The 22,891-nt window shown below is 38.6% G+C and overlaps 1 protein-coding gene and 1 long non-coding RNA gene across 7 annotated transcripts in view; both read left to right on the top strand.

The window, feature by feature from the left end:
* Positions 1 to 5,005, top strand: part of LOC145942424 (uncharacterized) — a 117,842-nt gene extending 112,837 nt beyond the window's left edge. The window contains exon 7 of the long non-coding RNA XR_014426357.1: positions 4,420 to 5,005. This is a non-coding gene — a long non-coding RNA (uncharacterized LOC145942424). The remainder of the gene's footprint in view (positions 1 to 4,419) is intronic.
* A 2,822-nt stretch (positions 5,006 to 7,827) lies between these two features.
* On the top strand, positions 7,828 to 22,264 carry Lov (BTB/POZ domain-containing jim lovell protein). Of its 6 annotated transcripts, none has more exons than XM_083049073.1 (4): positions 7,828 to 8,422; positions 8,707 to 8,990; positions 16,362 to 16,767; positions 18,774 to 22,264. In XM_083049073.1, the coding sequence occupies exons 3-4, from the start codon at positions 16,577 to 16,579 to the stop codon at positions 20,785 to 20,787; spliced, it is 2,205 nt and encodes a 734-aa protein (XP_082905199.1). In that variant the 5' UTR covers positions 7,828 to 8,422; positions 8,707 to 8,990; positions 16,362 to 16,576; the 3' UTR covers positions 20,788 to 22,264. The 6 variants fall into 6 exon arrangements, with proteins under 6 accessions (XP_082905199.1, XP_082905189.1, XP_082905224.1 ...); XM_083049082.1 differs by lacking the exons at positions 7,828 to 8,422; positions 8,707 to 8,990 and adding exons at positions 11,660 to 12,233; positions 12,457 to 12,713; XM_083049063.1 differs by having other exon boundaries at positions 7,828 to 8,990.
* Positions 22,265 to 22,891: the final 627 nt, after the last annotated feature.

Genomic DNA, 22,891 nt, shown 5'->3' with positions numbered 1-22,891 from the left:
GTGAATGAATTTTTTATCGCGATTACTTTCTCAGGATATCAAGTTTTTGCGTAATCAAATGCATCCAATTTAAATAATTCCGTCTATTTCCATATGCATGTGCATTTGCATATATCCCCTGGGAATGTTGATTATGAGACGTTATTAACATCACTGCGGATTTTCGATTGCTTATATCACGGGATGAAACCTACGAAGCACGTGGCATCCGAGTAACAATATTCAAGCTGACCTTACCGATGTAGTTCGCACGTATAGCACGTCTCATGTACAGGTCTCAGCTTTCATTCGCTGTACACGCACTTATGTGTGCTCCGAACGTGTACTTATATTTATTACAAGACGAAGAGAGGGAAAGAATTTTGCTGTCGCGGCAAAAATCATTGCAGTTACTGCATATTTAGTAGCAGCGATCAATCTTCGTCGCTCTAACCGATTATATATTAACTGTAAAGTACGAGGAACAGTCATAAAATTCGTATCTTTGAGATAAAAGAAAAGAATGAAATGGTTGAAACTGTGCATATTTATTCTTTCTCTATATATGACCCCTGCAGAGCTTTTTTTCACCGTTACACGACCTGTTGGATACCACCATTGTAGAATCGATATATGAAACCTGCAAAGCCACATTTTTCAACGATGCACGTACAACCTGTCGAACATCATAGAAGGAACCGACACGTCATATTGCCTGTGTGAAAAAAGTTTTTTACCTTAGCAAATCTTTTTCTTCCGTCTTTGCGGAAAGCCGCCCAAGCGGTTCTTTCGGCGAAAAAAAATTATGGGCTCACATCAGGTATAAATGGATAGAAGGGTGGAATATCTGTCCATCATGCCACAGTATGGGTACGAAGATTTTTTTCAACAATGGATGTGTGACAGGTTGTCGCTAAAAAACTCTATATATGTATAACTGTAGGGCTTACATATAGAGAAAAACTAATATATGCACAAAGTTTCAACCATTTCATTCTTTTCTTTATAACCGAAGGTATGAATTTTATGAATGCCCCTTTTATTAGTAAAATCGAAAAATGAATTTAATGAATTTATTTTTAAAAACGCAAATTTGGTGTTAAAACAAAACAGCTGATACAAAGCAAATGCATTCTACTGTTGCAGTGCAAGACAACTGTTGCTTTGAATAAGATTTAATTTATTGTTATAGCGAAAAAAAATTTTAATAAAATTGTTTTTAACAAATAAGATTAATATTCTGACATTTTTTTGCGATATACATAAGGATTGATGAGACAGCATGGAATATCATTTTTTTTCTAGATAGATTCTTCAAAAAGATCTAAGTACATATTTTAGAATGCAATGAAAAATATCTAAAATTGAAATGAATACATATAAAACATATAAGCTTTGTTCATTTAAACAGCATTAGAAACTTTTGATGCAAATAATTTTGTCCTTGTCATCGTAATTGACGTCCTCTCTTCCTCATTACATAATTAGTTTGTTTCAACAAGTTTATTTTAATAACTATTTTTTAATAAATATTTATTATAAAAATTATCTCACACAATTAAACTTTTCGGAAATTTTATTTTTAAACTCGATATCCTCTTGACTCTAGAATATTTTGAATGTATGTTAGTAGCAATTGTATTCTTTGTTGATCTGATACCTTCGATGATCCAAGAATTTTATCGCGAAACTTGTGACTTTTCACAAGTATTGATAAAAAATTTAATTATAACAATTGTGCCAACAATTATCTTCTATAATTTTTGTATTAAACGAATTGCAATCAATATCTAAGCGATTTTCGAGGAACCGCTACTCGCATATCGACATGATCGATATTTCTCCCCGAAACCGCCGATAATTCGTGTTCACAACGTCGCTGATCAACCGCGTTCGTCTGATAATAGCCGCGCTAATCGCGTCTAACATCCTTCCGCGAAACTATCAGTAACAAATGGCAGGCAAACCGTTCGACGGCATTCTCCGCGGACTGTGATGAACGCGACAAACGTGTAACCGCAAGGAGGGAAGGCTCTCTCTCGCGGAGAGAGGGGGAAAAAAGTTTGAAGGGAAAGAGAGACAGACGAGGATAGAGGAAATGAACGAGCGGAAATCAAGCGGCGGAAAAAAAGGAGCGAACCTGCGACCGTCAGAGAGGAGAGGGAGAAAAGTGCAGTGGAGAGAATCGAGAGAGGAAAAGAGGAAGAAGAATCACCGGTGATGGAAAGAGAGAGAGCGAGCTAGAGAAAAGGAAGAGGGACCGAGGTGGTGGAGAACGCGGGGGTGGAGGTACCGGGCGTCGCGGCGTTGTCCTCACACGTACCGGCGCTTTCTTAATCATCATCTGTCTATCTCTCGGCATTAGTAGAGAAGAAAGAGGGAGACCGCGCGGTGCGGAGCGGAGACGACGAAGAGGACGCGGGGGGTACCGAGGTAGAGAGAAGCGAGGTAGGATGTGGAGGAAAAAGAAGGAGAGCGACCGGCGCGATGGGAAAGAAAGAAAGAGAGAGGGAGCGGCCCCCGAAAGAGTCGCAGAAGAGAAGTGAGAGGAAAAGAGCGAGAAAGAGTGAGAGAAAGAGAGTAGTGGCAACGAGCGAGAGCGCGCGAGGGGGGCAACGGACAGAAGGGGAGAGGGAGGAAAGTAGAGAAACGCTTCTTACTCCGCCCAGCATCCAAGATGGCGTTGGCAGCGGCTCCCCTCGTCATTAAAATCAATAATTAAAAAATACATCCGTGGGCACCTTCGCTTTTCTAGCGCCTCGTGACGCGCGTCCACCGCCACCCGCCCCCCTCGCGCGTACGCGCGCGCGCGCGCGCCACCGCGCACGTGTGACGGTGCGGAGGCCGCGACGCGCAGAGATGAGAACCCCTGCGGGCTGTTTCCTTCTCGCGGATGAGGAAAACGAACGAGAGTGGGGTGCCCGCGCGCGCGGTACACGTCGAGTGCAAACGGGGTTGAAGGGGGGAGGGGGTGACCAGGGGGTGAGAAGACCAGGGGGGATATATGTAGTGGTACCAGGCACTCTGCATCGGCGAAATCCTTAAACAGGGACACAAGAACAGGCGGATGGCTACGGGAAGTAGGTACTTCTCTACGACCACCTTGTACCCCCTCGTCGTCGGCCCACGCGTGCATCCCCCCGCCCCCCGTCGTATTCCCTACTCGTGCTGCGTTCGAAAGTTGCTGGCGAACTGGATTTTCGGAGTCTTTTAATTACCGCGATTATTATCGCGCTATGGAATACTAATTAATTCCGGCTGGGTCGAGCATGAGAGGCGGCGAGCGCGAACCGGGCACGGGCCGAAGTTTCTTGCCGCGCGCGAAAAATTATGCGAGGCACCTTTTCCGTCCCGCTCGTAACTTCTCGAGGAAACGTAATACAGTTTTTTTTTTTTTTGTTTTTTGGAGCAAAATATACTCTACGTGGTTACGAAGAAATGGGGAAATTTTTGGGGTGGCACTTAAACCAGCTCCGCAAATAGAAGTTTCTTAATCGCAATCGATTCTTTTTTTGATCGATTTTGCAGATCAACCGGGTAATTAGTAGTCTTTAAGAGCGGTGATTTGTACAAATTAAATATTATTCAAGTATTGTTTAAGAATATTTATAATTACGTATCTTCTTTCTGTAATCAGCAATTCAAAAATAATAATCGTACTAAAAATATATAAAATTTATTTATCTATTTATTAATCTATGAAACTTTTTGTGTCCAATAAATATTTATATATATCTATCACAGACACACTAAATACATTTTTTTATACTTACATACATATGTATATATGGACGCAGTTATACAATATAGAACCAACTCCAATTTTTTTTATTTTGAAATTTTTATTGCAAATTGTACCTGAATGTATCAAGCACAATTTGCAATAAAAATCTCGAAATTGAAAAAATCGGTGATTGGTTCCCCATATTACATAACTGCGACCATATATATAATACATGCGCATATTAATGTTAAGATTTAATATACACAACTGATTTATATGTATTTACAACTGCTGATCTCTCCCTTCTTTTCTCTTTTTATTTATTCATTTATTCAAATCTTTTCCTTTTTTGTTCTGCCTTATTTAATATTTGATTATACATCTTTTTGGTAAAATAACAACTGATCAAATGCGTTTCGTTTGTTGTATAAAAATATATACGTCTATACTTCCCTTTCTTTTTCTTTTTTTAACGATGAGATATTCGTTTGACTGGGGAAGAAAAGGTATGAATAAGTACTATATGTATATTTACTGTTTACCCTTGCACCGAAAAATTCGTTAACTTATTCTTCTGCATCACTCCCTCATTTTCTCTCTTTTTTCCCTCTCTATCTTCCTTTGTCGCAAACAAGTAATTTTTCTCAAGCTTTTATGGCACATATAGCGATTAGTCATGCACTAGCTAGTTTGCGCTACGGAATTTTTATCGACAGGTGAAGGCACGCACCCTCGTTTATGGACTTAAGTAATCGCTCCGCTGCTCTTTCTTACCCCACATGATGAAATCTTCAAGGGAGGCACGACACATATATACAACTCGAGGACACCTGTGTGCCGTTCTGCCGTTGTACGATTGACCGGTCGAGCGATGCTTTATGTCTTGGGAAGCTGCATGGCGCCGGGCGACCCTTCAGGATCGTTCTTTAGGGTCGTTATGGTTGACTATGATGGTCTTACGTTACGGTTCGAAGGTCGCAGGGTTCGTAAGTCTTTCGTTGCATTCAATTTCAGAAGTTTCAAAATAATTAATTATGATATGTCATGTCACAGTTGATGCACGCTTGAAAAAAAAACAAGCAAAAGTACACATAAATCTTGGCAAATTTGCATTCGTATTCTTTTTTTTCTTTTCGAACACATTAGATTCGACGTTCATTGCATCCAACGGAAAGAAGAATATCAAAAGAATATAATGACAATTGCAAGTGCGAATTTTATCATCATTGTTAGTATATTTTAATAAAAAATGAAAAATAAATAAATAAAAATAAAAGTAAAAAATAAAAAAGAGGAAAGCGACGATAGACATCGCTTTATTGAAGCGTTGCGTACTCACGCTATATAATTTTCTTTTTCTCTATTAAGGTAGAAAACAGTTTTCTCACAGCGAGCCATATCTTCTATGGCCTTAATGTTATTGTAGCTTCTTCAGTTCGCAGTATACTTAATTTATGCTCTATTTCGGCAACACAATATTATGCTTTATTTTGATAACGCGAAAGAGTAAAAAGAAATGTATGAATTAATCTCTTGGAAGGGAAAAAACAAGTGAGATTGCGTACAAATGTTCCTTGATGTACCGTCTTCATGAGCGAATCAAACAGATCAGATGCTAACGAAATACTACGTAAATGACGTACGCATTTTTCGAACTTTAGGAAAGGAAATTCATCATGTTGTTCGCCAGATATTAAGCCCAGCTCAGGGATGTATTTTTTATGCCGCATTGAATTAGCAAATATGAATATTGTACATTATCGTGTGTGTAAGATAAGATTGCGCCCCGGTGTTAACCGTTCAGCAGAGTGGAAAAGGGTTTTAGGTATGAGCAGATAATCGAGAAAGGTTTGTTCCAATATCCATCACAGATCCCTCTCGCATGTTGCATAATCGTATAAGTTCAACAAAAGTCCATCGGTTCGGAAGAAAAACGTCTTTTTAATATGTCAGGAAACAATCTAGAAGAATATTATCACCTTTTGATTACATTATGCATTCTTATTAAGATCTTTCGGATTGCTATTAATTATGATTCAACAAGAGCCAAGACGATTAATACTTGTGCGAATACGAACGATGCTTGACGCGTTAAATTTGAGAATTTTACAGAACTTTCATAAAACACTGTATATGTTATGTTGTGTCGATAGTGGAAAGTGCATCGAAAGAATAATCTTCTTGTTACTTTAATTATTCGTAATTATGACAACTTAAATTGTAAATAGTCCTAAAGTGTTTACGTCGATTTAATCATAATTTGCAGTCTATTATATATGCATTAACAAAAATTTTATTTTATATATCAGTATTTATAATTATTACATCTATGATTATTAAGACAAATTACATATATGTATATAAGCATAGTTTATTATTATAATTATCAAGAAAATGCCGAAATTTTTTGTGATTGATTTAGAAATGATATGCTAGATATATATAAGATTAAACCCCTTTTAACATAATTAGCGTTATTGCCGGTCTTTATCTGCATATTAATAGTCGACGGCAAAGATAACACTAAAATAAGAATATTGATTAATAAGTAAATGTCGAAGTTGTATATCGTGATACATCTCGAAGATTATCTCAATTGACTGCACTTGTTGGACTGTAAGGACTAGATAAAATTCTGTGACTTCTATACAAATTGCAAGCGACACTTCTTTAAACATTATGCAAATTGTATTATCGATATTCTGTTACGTATAATAAACGATGTCGCTGTTTCTCCGTACGAGAAGTCGTTACAATAATATTTCTTCATAATGATTTCAATGCGCTATGCCTTCCCGATGTAATGCCGGTAAGAACATTAAGAGTTGATGAAAATTAGTGAGAATTATAAATACACGCACAGTAATATCTTTTGGAGTCCGCACGTAAGCGGCTTATTGCACAAACAATTGCAAAGGCGGGATTCGTATTGTTAACAAATTCCTTTTGGCCGGGATGCTTCATAATGACGCGAAAGCACTTTTTAACTGAGATGCGAAACGCAGTATAAGGAAATTTTTGTCGACTGGCGTGATTCTTCATCGACATCGGGCATCTTTTTTTATTGTATATATGCCCGCCTCTATAACTGAAATAAAAAAATTTGTTATGATTATATATGTATATGAGAAATGAAAGAAAGAATAAATGCGTGAGATAATTATCTTCCCTGTATTGTAAGACTCGAATTTCTCATGGGTTATGGGACGAAATGTCAAGTGATTTTTAACAATATAGAGATACAAAATAGTCTTGCCTTCTTTTCTTAATCCCTTTTGAACCCTAAAGTTATACAAAGTATCTCAATATTTCTAGCATAAATATTGTAAACGAACGTTCGTTTCTTTAACAGTTACAATTACATTCGCACGAAGAGAGCGTACATTTTGATTGTAATATTTGTGAAATATTTATTGATAGAAAAAAGATGATGTAATCAAAAATATTTCTTTGTGAATTAAATGTCTTGAAATTTTTTAGAAAGGCTATTTTCTGTATCCTTTACCTGAATCTTCGCTTTATTGTGGTAAAGGTGGGCCCATCGTCGGAATATTATTTCTTAGAGAGAAGAGAAAGCAACCCTTTTTTTAAATATAATATAGAGTAATGTAGGGTATGTATGTATTAATGTATTTTGCACTATCCAGGTATCTTGACTTATCCACCCATCTGCATCTCTATGATAAACGCAGATAGAACAACGAATCGCAATCATTGTTCACATCTTTATGATGAAATGTAATATATAAAATATGTAAGATGATTGCTTTATGAATTGTTATTTTTTAATTTGTTTCTATTTAATGATGTTATTGAAGGCATATGAAGATATGTGAAGATTACTTAGGAAATATAAGTAGAAATATGTAAATGCATGCGACATAAATCTGCGTGTATGGGATCTTATAGGGTCAACACTTATAGGGAGAAAAAGAAAAAGAGACAGAGAGAGGGTGAGAAAGGACGAGAAAGAAAGAGAGAGAGAGAAAGAATGGAAGGAGGGTCCAATGGGCTGGTACCCACTCGACTGGAGGTGGCACAAGGAGGTGGGACTCTTCGTCTCGTTCTCCACTTTCAGTAGCAAGGCAGTAACACTCGACCGCTCTGAGAGCCAGGTTGTCTGGTCACCGCTCGACCACTTTCCCGCCGCGTATTAGGTGCATGCGTGTGTATGTAATATACATACGTCGTGCCACCTGCGGAATTACGCGCGCGGAAATCGCGGTGCATGGGTTGCTGAAGGGATAATATCTTTGCTGTGTTGTTGTTTACATGCAACACGCTCATACGTGTCAGTGTGCGGCCGACAGGAAGAGCCGAAGCTATATATGAAGAGCTAATGACGATGATGACGATAATGCGACAATGTGATCGCGCGATGATAGTCATCTCCCTGTCAACGAGCCAGCAGCTGACAATTCTATTCTAATTTGGACACGTGCGCGCGTGCATTTGTTTATGGTGCTTATTGTATCATGTGTGTGCTTGCCTCTGGTGATTTGCACCGGTTGTTATTCCGGCCGTCGTTCCGAAGATATCTGAAGGTACCAGGACCGGTCATGTGACTGCGCACGCATCGAATATGCACCATTTTCACAGAAAACTCTAGAATTTCCATTTTGTATGTCTCCATGTAGTGTCGCGGCTGGAGAACGGAAATTTCCAAAGATCCTGGATTCGGGTCTCAAATCTCTCGTCGATGCTCGGTCCCTTAAAACCGTAATTATAATTTATTTCATTATTAAGTATGAGTAACAGAACTCATGATATTAAAAGATTAAATCTTTAACTATTAAAAGTGAAATTTAAAAAATAAACCAAAATAAAGAAAATTTTTAATAAAAAAATTAAAATTTTATAATAATTATTGAATTAAACAATACGTACGCAAAAACATTTTTTATTTTTATTTTTATTTCTATTTCTATTTTGTAATTAAAGCGGGAGAAAAAGGGTGACTTTTTTAAACTCATTTGCTTGACGGCAAAACTTTGTAATTATAGCACTCTTCATTCAAGTATGGTTTTCTGGAATTTATTCTGAAGTTGGTATCATTTTCGCCGGCAACATTGGTTACTTGACTTTATCGTCGATGTTCTCATTATTTTCGCACGTCTTGATCATCTTAATATACTTGCCGATCGAGTTTTCGACGGCGATTCAGTTTTTCGCAGGACTCTAATTCATACCCAACATACATTCCACACGGAAGATATTTGCGAAGAAAGGGAAGGAAACGACGCCATTTTGTGCCAAAAAGATAGAAGAGATATCTCAAATATCGCAGGTATTTCTTTTAGCAGGGTTAAATCCTTTGAATTCCTAGTAGATTTAGGCCCGTTTCTAATACCACGTCGATTAACTTTAATCTACGGTTAAACTATATCTTAAAAAGAGACAAAGATATAGTTTAACCGGAGGTTAAAGTTAACCGACGTTGGTAGAAACAAGCCTTAAACAAATTGGCGAATCTAGTAGACACTTGTATGATTTTCTTGTAGCATATTTGAGAATTGAAACTTGAAACCGTCTAAAGATTGGTTGGGCGTAAAAAGATATTTATTTTTATATATCATTATAAAACAGCTCATAAAAATTGGTTCTGTTAAAATTAAATGGACATATTTTTACGACATAATTAATTTTATTGTATTCGTAATTTTATATATTCAGGATGAAAGAAAGAAAAAAGAATCACATTGAAGTACTACGGTAAAATCTGAAACAATCAAGTCGAGAATAAGCGTATATATGATTTTTTATGACGTGAATGGTAATGAGGTGTAATTTACATGCTGTTTATTCTTAGTAACATATTGTGCGTAAGGTACCACTTTATTTTTTATAAATATCGGAGATGCGGCATATGTGTGTGCATGAAGGAATATGCAACAGGGCATTTTTATTTTCTACCTTACAAGTTTACACAAGTTTAATTTTATTAATAATTACGTGCATTCTATTCTACGTAGTACGGTAAATAAAACATCGTACATATAAAAAAATAAATTTAAGAAATATTTTTATCGGCTCTCAGTATTTAATAAATAAATAAATATGATTTTTTAAAACGACCAATAGAGCCAAGCACGAAAATTAATTCTAATTTTTAGAACTGTATCTCTTGGTTTGAGATTACTAAGTTCCATCAATTCATAATCCTCGAACTTTACAACGGGAAAATAGGCAAGAAAAATATAGGTCCGAAAAGTCTTAGTAATCTCAAACCAAGAGATACAGTTCTAAAAATTAGAATTAATTTTTGTGCTTGGCTCTATTGGTCGTTTTAAAAAATCATATAAAAAAAGTTCAAAATTGTATTTTAAAATTTGAAAAAGTTGTAATATGTAATCGTATATAAATGCTACTTTTTTGCGTGGCTAATTTTTTACACATTGATATCAATTATTTTATATATATTTTTTAATGATTATGACTGATAACTATAAAAACCGGGTTTTTCTTTAAAAAAAATTTTTTTTTTAAGAAACTTTAAGCAATTGTTATTGATAAATATGGTATTATAGCATCAATGCTTGTTTGATTTTGAGCGAGCGTTATTTATAAATTTATTTAATATTTATTTAATTCATATAAATATCCAGAGAGTAAATGAAAGAAATATTAAGTGGTAAAAAATTAAATTTTTTTTGCAGTTGCCATGTAATGTGATATATCTTACAATTAAACTAAATACACGTATCCCTAAATTATTAAACTAACTTGCTCGTACGTAAAATAAATATTGTGAGGCAATTGTTAAATCGCGAATAAAAATACTCGAAAGATTTTTGCATAAATCGAATATTAATCAACAGTTGCAGTTGGAAAATATCATTGAGAAAAATCATGGTATCTCCAACGAACGTGGCGAACTTTTCGCGGCCGTTGATATTCCGAGGAACCGCACGGCGATTCCGGCGGATATCATCTACGGGAGGGTTAAGTCGCGCGCGCCGAACCCGCGGTGGTGAAAAGGGGTGAGGGGGTGACGAGTTAGGGCAACAAGAAGCGGCGCGTCTTGCATCGGAACAAGCGGCTCTCCCCAAAGTAGAAAGCAAGGAAAGGGGTAGTTCGCGGTCCGCGAGCGTTGGTTGGAGCGGCGCGGGACAAGTATCGGGGGTGGCGAGGAAGAGAACGAGAAAGGGGTGGCAGAAAGAGAGAGAGAGAACGAACGAGTTGGTTCGTACGCGGGAGGATGGGGGGACGAGCGTAGTGACGGCGGAGAAACCGAAGGGAGAGTAGGGAAAGGAAGGAGGATTGGAGAACGTGAGAGCAAGAGGGAAAGACACGGGCTAACCGGCGAGTGAGCGAGAGGCACCCTGCGAAGAAAGAGAGAGAGACCGCTTGAGAAACACGAAGAGAGATGGGGAGGGGGAGCATGTGAGGTTTAAGGAGCAAGAGGGGCGGAAATCTTAGGAGGGGCGCCTAACGTCACGGCGCATTCACTCACCGGCCGTCGCCGACGCCGCTCTGTGTGCCGCACACGCAACCCGCACGACACGGTCAGTTCTCTCTCAGCCACCCCCTCGCGCGACACACGCGTGCTCCTCTACCTCCGGTACAAGTCTCTCGTCCTACGTACGTCTCTCTCTCTTGCCGCGAGATACGACTCTCTACTGTCCCCCGCACATCTCAACCCTTCGTTGTGAATTCCCTCCGGTGTCCCACAAGCGACTTCTGAAAGCCAGTGTTTACCCGGCCGCGCGCGGTGTTTACCAGAGATACACGCGACGAGAAATAGCGCGGGATACCTATCTCGTTTACAGGTGCTCGCGATTGTTTTGGTGCGGTGTTTCCCGCGTAATGTAACGAGTTACGCACGCGTGTGTGCGCGTGTGCCGAAATATACTTTTGGAAAAATCTCTAAACACACGTAAACCGGCCGCCGCCGGTAGTTTTTCCTCGTGCGCTTTGGTGATCTCTCTCTTATCGCGGGATGCACGGTGGGTGACAGTGAGGAATCAGCTGACCGTTTAGGAGCGCTTACCCTTACCTGGCTCCCTAGTAGATTTTCTCTCTTTTTCCTACCATAATTTTTAAAGATCTCTTTACAACGATATATTGTATGTGTTATTGATTTGGCTATGTGGTATTAATTGATTGGGTTTTTACAAGATCAAATTCTATGATTCTCTCTTTCAACAAATTTAATTGTATAACTTGATTTAATGATCGCTTTGTTACACATACTCGCCTTTTTTATGTAATATGTTTTTCCGTAATGATCTCTCGATATTTTGTTTAATTATAGCTAAGCAGAATATATACTAACTAATTGTAAGACGAGTAAGAAAGAAGTTTTTTTTTCTTTGTTTTTCTTCGTTTATTGTTCTTTCCTTTTCATTGATTCGTCCTTACTCCTTCTCTGACATACATTGACACAATAGAGATGTTTTGCCGTATCTCTGGAGATTCGCAGTCTTCCCGCGCAAGATTCCTGCGTCGTAAATCGGCGCCTTGTGCGTGATCGTTTATCAGTCGAGAATTCTGTGAAAATGTTTGAGATTTCGAAGACAAAGATCACAAAGTGAGCTGAGTGCTAATAAGCTTCGATCCTAGTGAGCTTTTCCAGATTGTCAGTGGCGCAAGTACATCATAGAACACGCGAGCGCGATTGTGCATTGCTCTTCCATGTGTTTCCGATTTTGAGATTTTATTCTCTCTCGATAAAGTTTTCTCTAGTGGCAAAGAAAGAAAAATCTGCGAACATGCGAATAATTTCGATTAATCTCAAGATGATATCCTGGAAGGACCAGATTTCTCGTAGATTTTACTACTTTATCTGGATCGAATAATTCTAATTTGGAAAGAGACGAGTCCCTTGCATTGATGAAGAGGATTGTGTTCTACACACGAGGAGGAATCGAACTCGTGAGATCCAATCGTAGATCTGTGAGAGAGCTCGATCAGATCACTCAAGCGAGACCGGTGCTTTAACCTTCAACTAGCAGCATCCATTGTTCGGAGATTTGTGTGATGATCATCTCTAAACCTCATTGCATGTCTGGTATTTATGATTGCGAGCTTTACGAATCGATTTTAAATTGACGTCCATAATGCTCTGTATCTGTAAATTTTGAAGTTTATTCTAAGTTTTTTTTTCTCTCAAGTATAATATATACAAGTTTTAATAAAAAAAGAACGGAATCGGAGACGATTAATATACGCAATAAACTAACAACAGATTTTACGCGGTTGTCTAGCACAGTCTTTTTAACAAGCGTTTGCATGTTTCAATCGAATGTATAAAATTTATATTCCCCGCGCGATTTGTGTCAAACACATTTTATTATTTTAGTCGCAATATAATTTTAGGAATTTAGAATATTAGCATTAAATGTTTATCAGATTCTACAAAAATAAAACTAACCAATCTATGATATTAAAAAATTATAATAAAATATCTTAAAATATATTTACATTTATATAATTATAAATTTATAAAAGAATCAACATGCAATTTTTGCGGCATAGAGGATATGAAGAGACATAAAAAAGTCATTCTAAAAGAAAAGTTTTAAAAATGTTTCACGAAAAAATGGAGAAGTACTTATTATATGAACTAATGCTACATATGTATTTTAAAGAAGACAACTTATGAATTCTCAAATTTTTATCAATAACAAAAATTTCTCTGACATGTAAATTAATTAATTTTCATCTTGTTTTGTCAGATATTATAGTCGCAAATAATGATTCGCTCAGAAATCATAATAATCATAAAATACCATGCAGCAATAAATTAATTTTCTCACATATCTCTTGGATATCGAGGTTGAGTCAGTTGAAGGTTGAAGCACGTGCTTTATTTCGTCAGTCAACCAGAAAATCATCGCGCGTATTTCCATTCTAAAATCTTAAACTTCCATTAGTCATCGTGATTGTTTACATATCGTTATGTATCGGCATTAATGCTCGTCCTTTTCCATATACACATACGTCTGACAAAGTTTAGTACGCGATGTATCGTTATTGACTAATAGTTCGCGCACTGTCTCTTCGCGACGCGGAAAATAAAAATGGAGAATAAAGCTCGAGCAAAAAAGGGGGATATAGAGTAGATGTAGATCCGCGCTTTTTCCGAACACGTGCTAGTTTGACAACAAACTTGCGGAGAGTTTTCGACGGCGCACAGTGACGTATTCCGGTCCGGCGGTTCCCTGGGACACTTCACGAATCGAGCCAAAGAGATAGAACGAACAAAAGAGGAAGAGAAAAGTGTTCTCCAGTCTCGCGATTTGTCATCAATGCGATCGAGATGTGGCTACACGCGTTTTAACATCTCTTACGCTCTTACGCTCGTCGTCGAAGTATGTAAAAGGGTAGTGGGTCGAAAAGAGCGAGTTCGATTATTTGATTTTGTCGTGTGACACACATTGAACTTGTCGTTCTCGTTTGTACTCTGTTACTGTTCCATGTTTTTGTCGTATTCGCCTACCTCGCCTATCTCTTTCACGAGAGCGATTGTTTACAATCGTAAGTGAGCTGTCAGCTAACAGTTAATTATGCGATGCCGAGCAGAGTGCTCCTTTATTAATTGCTTATTTAACGTCGATGACACTGACAGTGAGTTTAACGATTGACGCAAACTTGAGTGAAATTCCTCTATCCTATTCAATATATCGATTTTATTTTTCGAGATTTTCTAACATCGCGACACACTATCAAGGATATTCGTTTCACGTAGAATCTCTTTCGAACACAAATTGAGCGGGAGGATTCTTCTATTTCGCATGCGGCGCGCTCGTGTTTCTTCCCTCTTCTCGAGCAATTTTATTTTATTTTTATTGTTATTGTATATATTTTATCGTTATTGTCTGTATATATGTTAATATAATTGCATCCAGAGATGATTTATCGAATGCCTCGTATTTGATTTTTTTTCTCTCGTTTTAACAAGATGCGATTTACAATCACACATGTGCGTGAATGACGTGACGTTGAAGAGGTGCGTACGTTCGTTCGTTTTGGATCACGTCTACGCATGTGTACCACCTTTTTTGCATTAATTATGTTTTAATTAAATAAAATAAACGCACAGTACAACAAACGAACGCGCGAGCGTTATGTCATTCGTTGTTTTGATTTGTGTCACGTACAGATGACTAGAGCAACGCGCAGAGAAGCTTAAGGGTCATTCATTGCGTTAGAATTGCGTGCACTTACCCGTATGTTAAATAGTGTATTTTATTGACGTAGAGAGGGGAAGAAGTGGATGTGCACACGAGCTAATTAAAAATTCATTTGCAATTTCGTTAAGTGTGGTTTGTATTATGGGACACACTATCGACCTAATTTATAAAATTATACGGGTGCGTTAATGAAGGGAACAACGCGCAAAAGCCTCGCTTTTAAGTAAGTGTAACGTGCATTTCCTCGACGAAATTTAGGAATCGTTGTAATTTAACGGATGATTGATAAAGACGAGTTATTCTCGGATAAATGTCTTCTAATAACGTCTTATATAACATCTCCAATAATTTCAAGGATTGGATGGTAGAATATCAATCAATGAGAAAAAAAAATATAAACACGATATATTTGATTTATCTTTTTAAGAGAATCGTAGAGTTTATTTTTGTTGATGCCGTTTCGTTTTGGTTGACATCTCTCGCGTGAGTGTGTCTCTCTCTCGATGCGATTGATATTACTTTCGAATCCGCAAAGTGATCGCTCATGTGATTTCGCGTGTCAACTGGGAAAATTTTCCTCGCCACAAATTGAATAGTAGCCGACACCGTAGGAAATTGATCATACGGCCGCCAATCTTTTCCCTTTTCAGCGAGATTACCCCCTTTTTATCAGACGCAAAATTATTCATAGCCAAACAGTCGATGAAGCGAGTCCGTCGCTGTTAAATATTCGGGGAAGTAAATCATGCCGAAATGCGACTCGATAATAATTATTATCAACGTTCGACCAGATGAATAATTAACGCGCGTGCTATTCTTGAGAACGTCACGTATCTGATGATTATCTATCCGAATGACGATAATTCCAACTTGCCGATACGAATATTTTCTTAAAGATGTGCAGCTCTGTGTGAGATCTCAGAAAGAATTAGATTTAATTTCTGCAGCAAACAACTTTGCGTCTATAACAGTTTATTCAATCTTTACTTAATAAAATATTTTTACGCAGATATAATATTTTTATATAATATAATTTTCGTAAAAAAAAAAAAGAATAATCATATTGTCCATTTATAAAAATTAGATGAAAAACTTCTAAAGTTCTATTCTCGCTTGGTTTCGTTGAAATCTGCTGAATAAATGAAGAAGTGTGATACATAAGTGGAAAATGTGATCCAAGCTGTAAATTGCTGATTTATTCGTACACAAAACACGCGTTTATAGTATCTCGAAAAACACGGTATTATAAAAACTTTCTAATAGTTTGACTTATGATATCGGCACGAGCGCACATCGCCATCGTGTAGATGGCGCGTGTCAATTCGGAAAATTTCCCTTCGCAACAAACTGCATCTCCGAATGGTGGAAAAAATTGAATGGGGCAGCCTTGGAAATTCCATGATCTTTGCGGAACGTCGCGCGTCTTATCTTTCGCCTTTCCTCTTTCTGTCTCGTTCCTTTTCCTTTCAGCTCAGTGGTGAACCGTTTTTTTTTACCGGTTACTCCGCATTCTTGGATTTTAGGAGCATCCCGACAGGGTGCAAAATAGCGAAGCGACAGAAAAGGGGAAGGAGAACGAAGAGGGAGTTACCTGCGTACGTGCGTGGCCACATACGTGCGTGCATGGAAGAGGAAGGACCACGCAGGACCACGAAAACACGGCACGAGAGAGAACGGGGCGGAGCAAGGTGGCGACTCTGCTAAGTCACCAACTTCCGGCGCTAGCGGCGGAAGAAGAATGTCGAGCGTCGGAAACAGTCCTGACAGGATGGGTGTTCAATCCCTCTATTCTTTACGATGGAACAATCATCAAGCCCACATACAACAGTTCTTTCAAGAACTGCTGCATGAAGAGAATCTGGTCGACGTGACCCTGATTTGTGCCGAGAGCAGCGTCAAGGCACACAAAGTCGTCCTCAGTGCCTGCAGGTAGAAAACAGAAAAAAAACTCTTTTTACTCCAGTATTTTTCTTTTTTTACATTAATTTTTTACGTTAATTTTCTTTCTCCCTCAGCACAATTTTTATTTCCAACACAAAATTTTATTTTAACTCAAACACATAAATAACTATAGATCATTTCTTGCATTCTCTTCTAAACTATGCATTCTTTCAAACTAACAATTGTTCAGAGATTAGAACAAGTAATTTGTGAGATTTTTCTGACAATGCGTCAATCGTAAGAAAAAAATTAGAAAAGTTATTTTGTTTAATAGTAGTATCATATTGAAAACAATTGCACATGTATTTCAACTTATCTGAAAATCCTTACGAAAATCTTATCCCACTGTAAACTTTCGCGTTTTACTGATCTCACGAAGCAAATTTTTCAATCATAGTCAAAATATTTTGAAAAAATGACAGAGATAGAGATTTATATTCAAAATTTTCTACATTACGTTTATATGGTAAAAATTTTATACATACTTGAATGCGAATACGCTTATCTGTAGAGTCAAAAAAAATAAAATGAAATAAACGAATGAAGAAAGACTTATTTTTAGCAAGAAAAAAATGAAAAATAATAAGATATCTTTTATCTTTTTAGCGAAAAAAATTGAAAAAGAAAAAACTATTATGGAACGTGCTAGCTGTCTCGAAATTGAATATATTTCTTCATTCTTTTAATGGTTAGTAAATTATACTATTTTTAATTTGTTCTCAAACTTTTTCATTTTTGTAGGTAAGTTGGACACGCTATTATACTTATTACTTCACTATATTTTTTGCTTATGCAAAGTTTAGTTTTTGCAGACGTTTCTCTTATACACACTTTTCTCTCTCTTTATATAGTTTGTATAATAATGATGATTCTTCATTATAGCATATAATATATAAGCATATAATATAGAATCCCTATTTTTGATATAATGCTTGATTCAATATATATGGATACATATGGACTATTTTTAAATTAAATAATTTAAATTAAAGTAAGAAATTAGTAATTTAAATCAATAAAATAAAGAAATTAGTAATTTAAATCAATGTAAGAAATTAAGTAACTTAAATCAATGTTACAGTTTTATATTTGTATTCTTAATAGAACAGTAAAATCAATATTGCAATAGCGATTTTTATTCGATGGAGCTTTTATTGTACTAAAATATAAAAAGGAAAAATTTTTCACACAACAGATTCTCTCTGAGACTGATAGTGTGATTCATGTCATTGCAAGTAAAACATCATTAAAAAAAGTAGTACTATTGCACAGAATAAGAAATATATTGGCTTGACGGTGATGACTTACAGCTTTCTAACTGATTCGCCTTCGCCTCTATATCTCGTGACAATAACTTCCTATATTATTTGCTCCTCCAGCGGTTCCTTGCACTTCGATTGAAAACGATCGGTCGAGAGAGTTTTATCGATCTTGACAAAAGTGTACAAGTGTGTCTTGTCAAAAAACGTCGCGTTCTGAAATCGAGAGTAGTATTTGCGTTTTCGCGCGGACAAGTCTTTCTCTTATTCGTGAAAAAAAAATGGTTCCTAGTCGCTCCTTCTTTTCGTGGTTTACGCGCCGCGTCACCATCTACATCACGTTACACCGCAATGCTCTTTCTCGCTTCACGCCTGGGACGTGTGACGTAAAGTTGACAACGAGCGAAAGTCTTGTACCATCTGATTGATTCGCTGTCGATCCGGAGAAGTAACGCTAATCCTTGCGGTAGCTTTTTGCCCGCGGTTTCTGGCCGACCGTTTCTGTCTTACTGAGCGAGGACACGCAACGTTTCTTCGCCATGCAATGCATGTAAACGTTACAAGTAGCGCGATGCGAAAGTTTCGTGAACGATTGCGCCGTAACGTGTAATTAACCGTAAATCGATCTTGTGTAGAGAGAATATAGTTTCTTTGCGCGACGAAATTATTCCGCAAAAGTACAACTTGGAAATATAAATGAATTCGAATCACGGAGGTGATTTTTATATGTTGCAGTCCTTTCTTCCAAAGGATATTCGCGGAGAATCCATGTAAACATCCCGTGATCGTGTTGAAGGACTTCTCGAATCATGAATTGTCCACGCTGATCGATTTTATGTATGGCGGCGAGGTGAAGATCGCCCAGGAGGAGCTACCGGGTTTGATGAGAGCCGCGGAATGTCTGCAAGTGCGCGGTCTATCGTCGTCGGAACCTAGGCTGGTGTCGGAGGAACCCAGGCCGTCGTCATCCTCGTCGACGCTTTTGGAGTTTACCACACCGGAGGACCCGCGACACGGTACTCCGGAGGAGGACGACAACACGTTGGAGAACGCGAGGGAGATAAAGCCCACATTGTTCCAACAAACGAGGGACCATCCTACTAAATCGCTTATTGGCCATCTGAACTTTCCCATCCGCGAGAGCTGTAGCTCACCGCTGATGCCGCGTCGAAAGCAGGCGCGTCCGCGCCGACGTTCCGGCGAACTGCTGCCGCAGGATCTGAGCAGACGCTCGAGTCCGCCGGCCAGCTTGAGTCCGTGCTTGCCATTTAAAAATGTTTTAAATCTCAGTGGTAACCAGCACCAGGCACAGCAGCTGCAGCTGCAACAGCCTCAGTATCCTCAACAACAAATGATCAATAGAAATGATCAACAACAAATGATGAACGCTCAACAAAATCAGCAGCATCAGCAGCAGCAAGAAGATATGGCGGAGAATCTTTCGATGAAGAAATCCGTATCGCCGAGCGGACTGGACCAGCACCGTGTGAAGACAGAGGGTAGCGAAGCGACGAGCAGTCCGAGAGGTTCGCCGCTTACGGGGACGAGTCTGTTGCATCCGGAAGGTTCCATACAAGACATAGCGGCGGCGGTCGCCACCGTGATACCGTCGATATCTTTGTCGCAATCGCATCCTCCCGAGTACCTGACAAGCCTCAATCAGCTAGCGAGCCAATGGCTGCCCGGGCAGAGTCCACTGCCGCCGCCTCCATCGCAGAGTCATCATCCACGTGAAGACAGTCCTCACGGATCCGGTAGGTCGCTTTCGTATCAGCAACAACAGCAGCAGGAATCGGCAATAGTGCCACGACGCCCTTCCATGGCAATGTTTCCGTTGGACGGCGTGACTCTCAGCAGTGGACTTTTCTCTCACGCCGGCACATACGACAGGGCACTCGCGGATTCGTTTCTCACGGATAATTTCAAGCAGGAGGCGTTGCAGAACATCTTCGGTGCTCCAAATCTTGCTCCCCCTTCCAAGAAAACGAAAAAGCATCGGAGCGACGTCGATGGAACACCACGTAGATGGAACGATCACAATAGCCGCGCGCTCGCGGTAAATAGGCCGAAGGGGCAGCATAGTGCGCCGCGAGGAGGACCGCCGAGATCGTGGACAAATAACGAACTTACGTTAGCTCTGCAGCATGTCTGGGAAAAGAAGCTTACCACGTCTCAAGCTAGTCGTCTGTTCGGCATTCCTTATAACAGTCTGCTGATGTACGTGCGCGGCAAATACGGGAAGAGTCTAAAGCTGGAACAATTGCGTAGGAATTGTACCGGCGCCAGCACTCCCGAGATTATGAACAACAATAGCATCAAGCCCGTCCAGCAATCGGCGCAGATGAACCACGCGCTCGCCAGCCTGTCGTTGCAGCATCCAGGTGACAACAGCTTCGCCCCCCATCGCTCCCTGATCGGCGGCAACATGCCGCAGCCGCAAGGCTTCTACCCCGCCGAGTACGCCGCCGCGCCCTATCCCTTGGCGGTGAATATGGTGCATCTGTTACCTCCAAGTGAACAGAAAACTTTCGAGTCGTCCGCGAACTCAAGCGGCGACGGAAGTGGATGTCTAGGCGGTGGTGGAGACGGCAACGGTGGCGGCGATCTGACGAACTCGCAAACCAGCGAAACACCGTCGCCCATAGTCGATCATCATCATCATCATCATCAGGAGTCGTCGCCGTCGTCGTCGATGCAGCAACCGTCACAGTCGGCGCCCCTGTTGCTACAACAGAACGGTTCGGATTAGAATTAAGTAGAATACCATTTGGATGCTGGTGTATGAGGTATGTGTTGATGTTTGAAACGACAATTGATTTGTTATACCTTTGCTCGCGAGGACTGGCGGATGGTCGATTAGCCATTTTGGTTACGAATGAACGTACATATTTATATACTGCTGCATAAAAATCCGCGAGTGCGCGCCGCGAACGCGATTACAATAGATCTTGGACGTAAGTTCCCAAGATGTTTTGGCCAAAGTTATCGCGACACGTACTTGCGCATTTGCGAATCTAAAAGATTATATCAATTTTTAATATACTCCCTCATACTCGGAATGAAACTAAACAATTTGATAAGTTTGGATGCGACGACACACGTCTAGCTAGAATTCGAGAGGTTCATCTATAGACGGGAAGAAACAGTTTTACGTTTCTCGCAACCGATTGGGTTAATTAATCGCGATAATTAATCGAGCGACTCCCTCCGTGAAGCTCCTTATCGCAGGTGTGCGGGGTATATATATAGATTTACGCGCGTAATTCTCACACTATCCTTCACAAGACTGACTTTTACCAACCGACTCGCAGCTCTCCCGAGGGTGAGGTGACACCCTCGATGAACATTCGAGCTTTTGCTCGAATCCACGCTTAAGCGGCATTAATTGCTCTCCGCTCTCGTTTCTGTGCTTGCCATTGTTTTGGGTTTCGTCTTTCTTTCGTTGGGCTGGATATACACGTGAGATTTCTACCGCTATCAAAATCGCTGTCTTTGATAGAGAAGCCCTCGGCGAACGCAGTTTAAGAGCTGAACGTTTCAACGAACGTGTCAACTCATCTATTCGATGGTTTTGCTATCAGATAGATAGTTGAAAACGACTATCAATCACACATCTCGTTAAGTGAATATAGAACGAGTTGTCGAAAGTGTATCTTGATAATGAGATTCTCGAGTGTACATCCTCTCTTCGATGTTAAAATGGACGATGTTCATTCGTTCGCGTTCGGATTCGGTCACAAACTCACAGGACGATGCTGTGAACGATATCATCTTGCATTACGCGTCGTTCACCGATTCTCTCTCGAGAAGAGAGAACGTCGCGAATTATCGGACCTTTTCGCGCGAACGAAACAACATCGAGAAATTTCGCCGACGCGATCGAGAAAACTTTCGCATCACTGCTACGAAATAGTTCCTGCTGCAAAAGCGCATCATATACCAAATAGTATTGCGAACGGTTACGTAAAATATATATAATGTCTGTGCTGAATGGACTTACGATCATTGTCGATATTACGGACATCTCGAACGGAAAGTGACGATCATATTCGTGATGGACACTGAAATTGTAGGAGACGTAACTTTTTTCTTTTTCTTTTTTTTTTTTAATGGCAAGACGTGTGACATTAATTGACGATAATGTGTTGGAAAACTCGTTTTAATCTATTTTTGACTTGAGAGACTGAAATTAATTGTATAGATAGATTTCAATCTTTCATAATGAACAATGCAAAGATTCTATTTGATAATATTAAGTTTTTTAATCTTGTTCTTATAGTGTAGTTATAGTTTAGGATTTTAGAAATGCATTACTATAAGTTAATTTGTTAAGTTGATTTGTATTTTTAAATTCAGTTATAATTATACATATATGCATATATATATGTATATACATATACATTATATATGTATATAGCTGAATTAAAACAGTGATGATTATATGGGCATATTTATAATCAGACTGTTTTGTCTAACTAAACTAAACTAAATTATTTAGCTAGTTGAGTGTGCAAGTTTTGACAATAATTTTTCGAAATAGAATTATTCATTGTTAAAAATTTTTTTTCTAAAATTTAAAATTAAGAATAAATTTAAAATATAAAAATTCTAAATTAAAAAAATAAAAATAATTCTAAATTAAAAAAATAAAAACAAAAACATTTGATAAAAAAAAATGATTACATTCATCTCATTTTTTTTATGATCAAATTATGATTAATTTAATTTTTTTTAGATCAAATTTTCTTTTAAATTTAGTAAATATGCGTTTTCGTTTAATTATATAAATTAGCTTTAGTTATATAATTTTTATTTTTCAATTGAAATGCATTGATCATTGATGCACGCTTAAA

Source organism: Prenolepis imparis, unplaced genomic scaffold, assembly GCF_030444845.1.
Source record: "Prenolepis imparis isolate NDT839.2.m4 unplaced genomic scaffold, iyPreImpa1.0 SCAF_1, whole genome shotgun sequence".
NCBI classification, from domain to species: Eukaryota; Metazoa; Arthropoda; class Insecta; order Hymenoptera; family Formicidae; genus Prenolepis; species Prenolepis imparis.
Note: the sequence above shows the minus strand (reverse complement) of the source record. Positions and strands in the feature narration are given on the sequence as shown.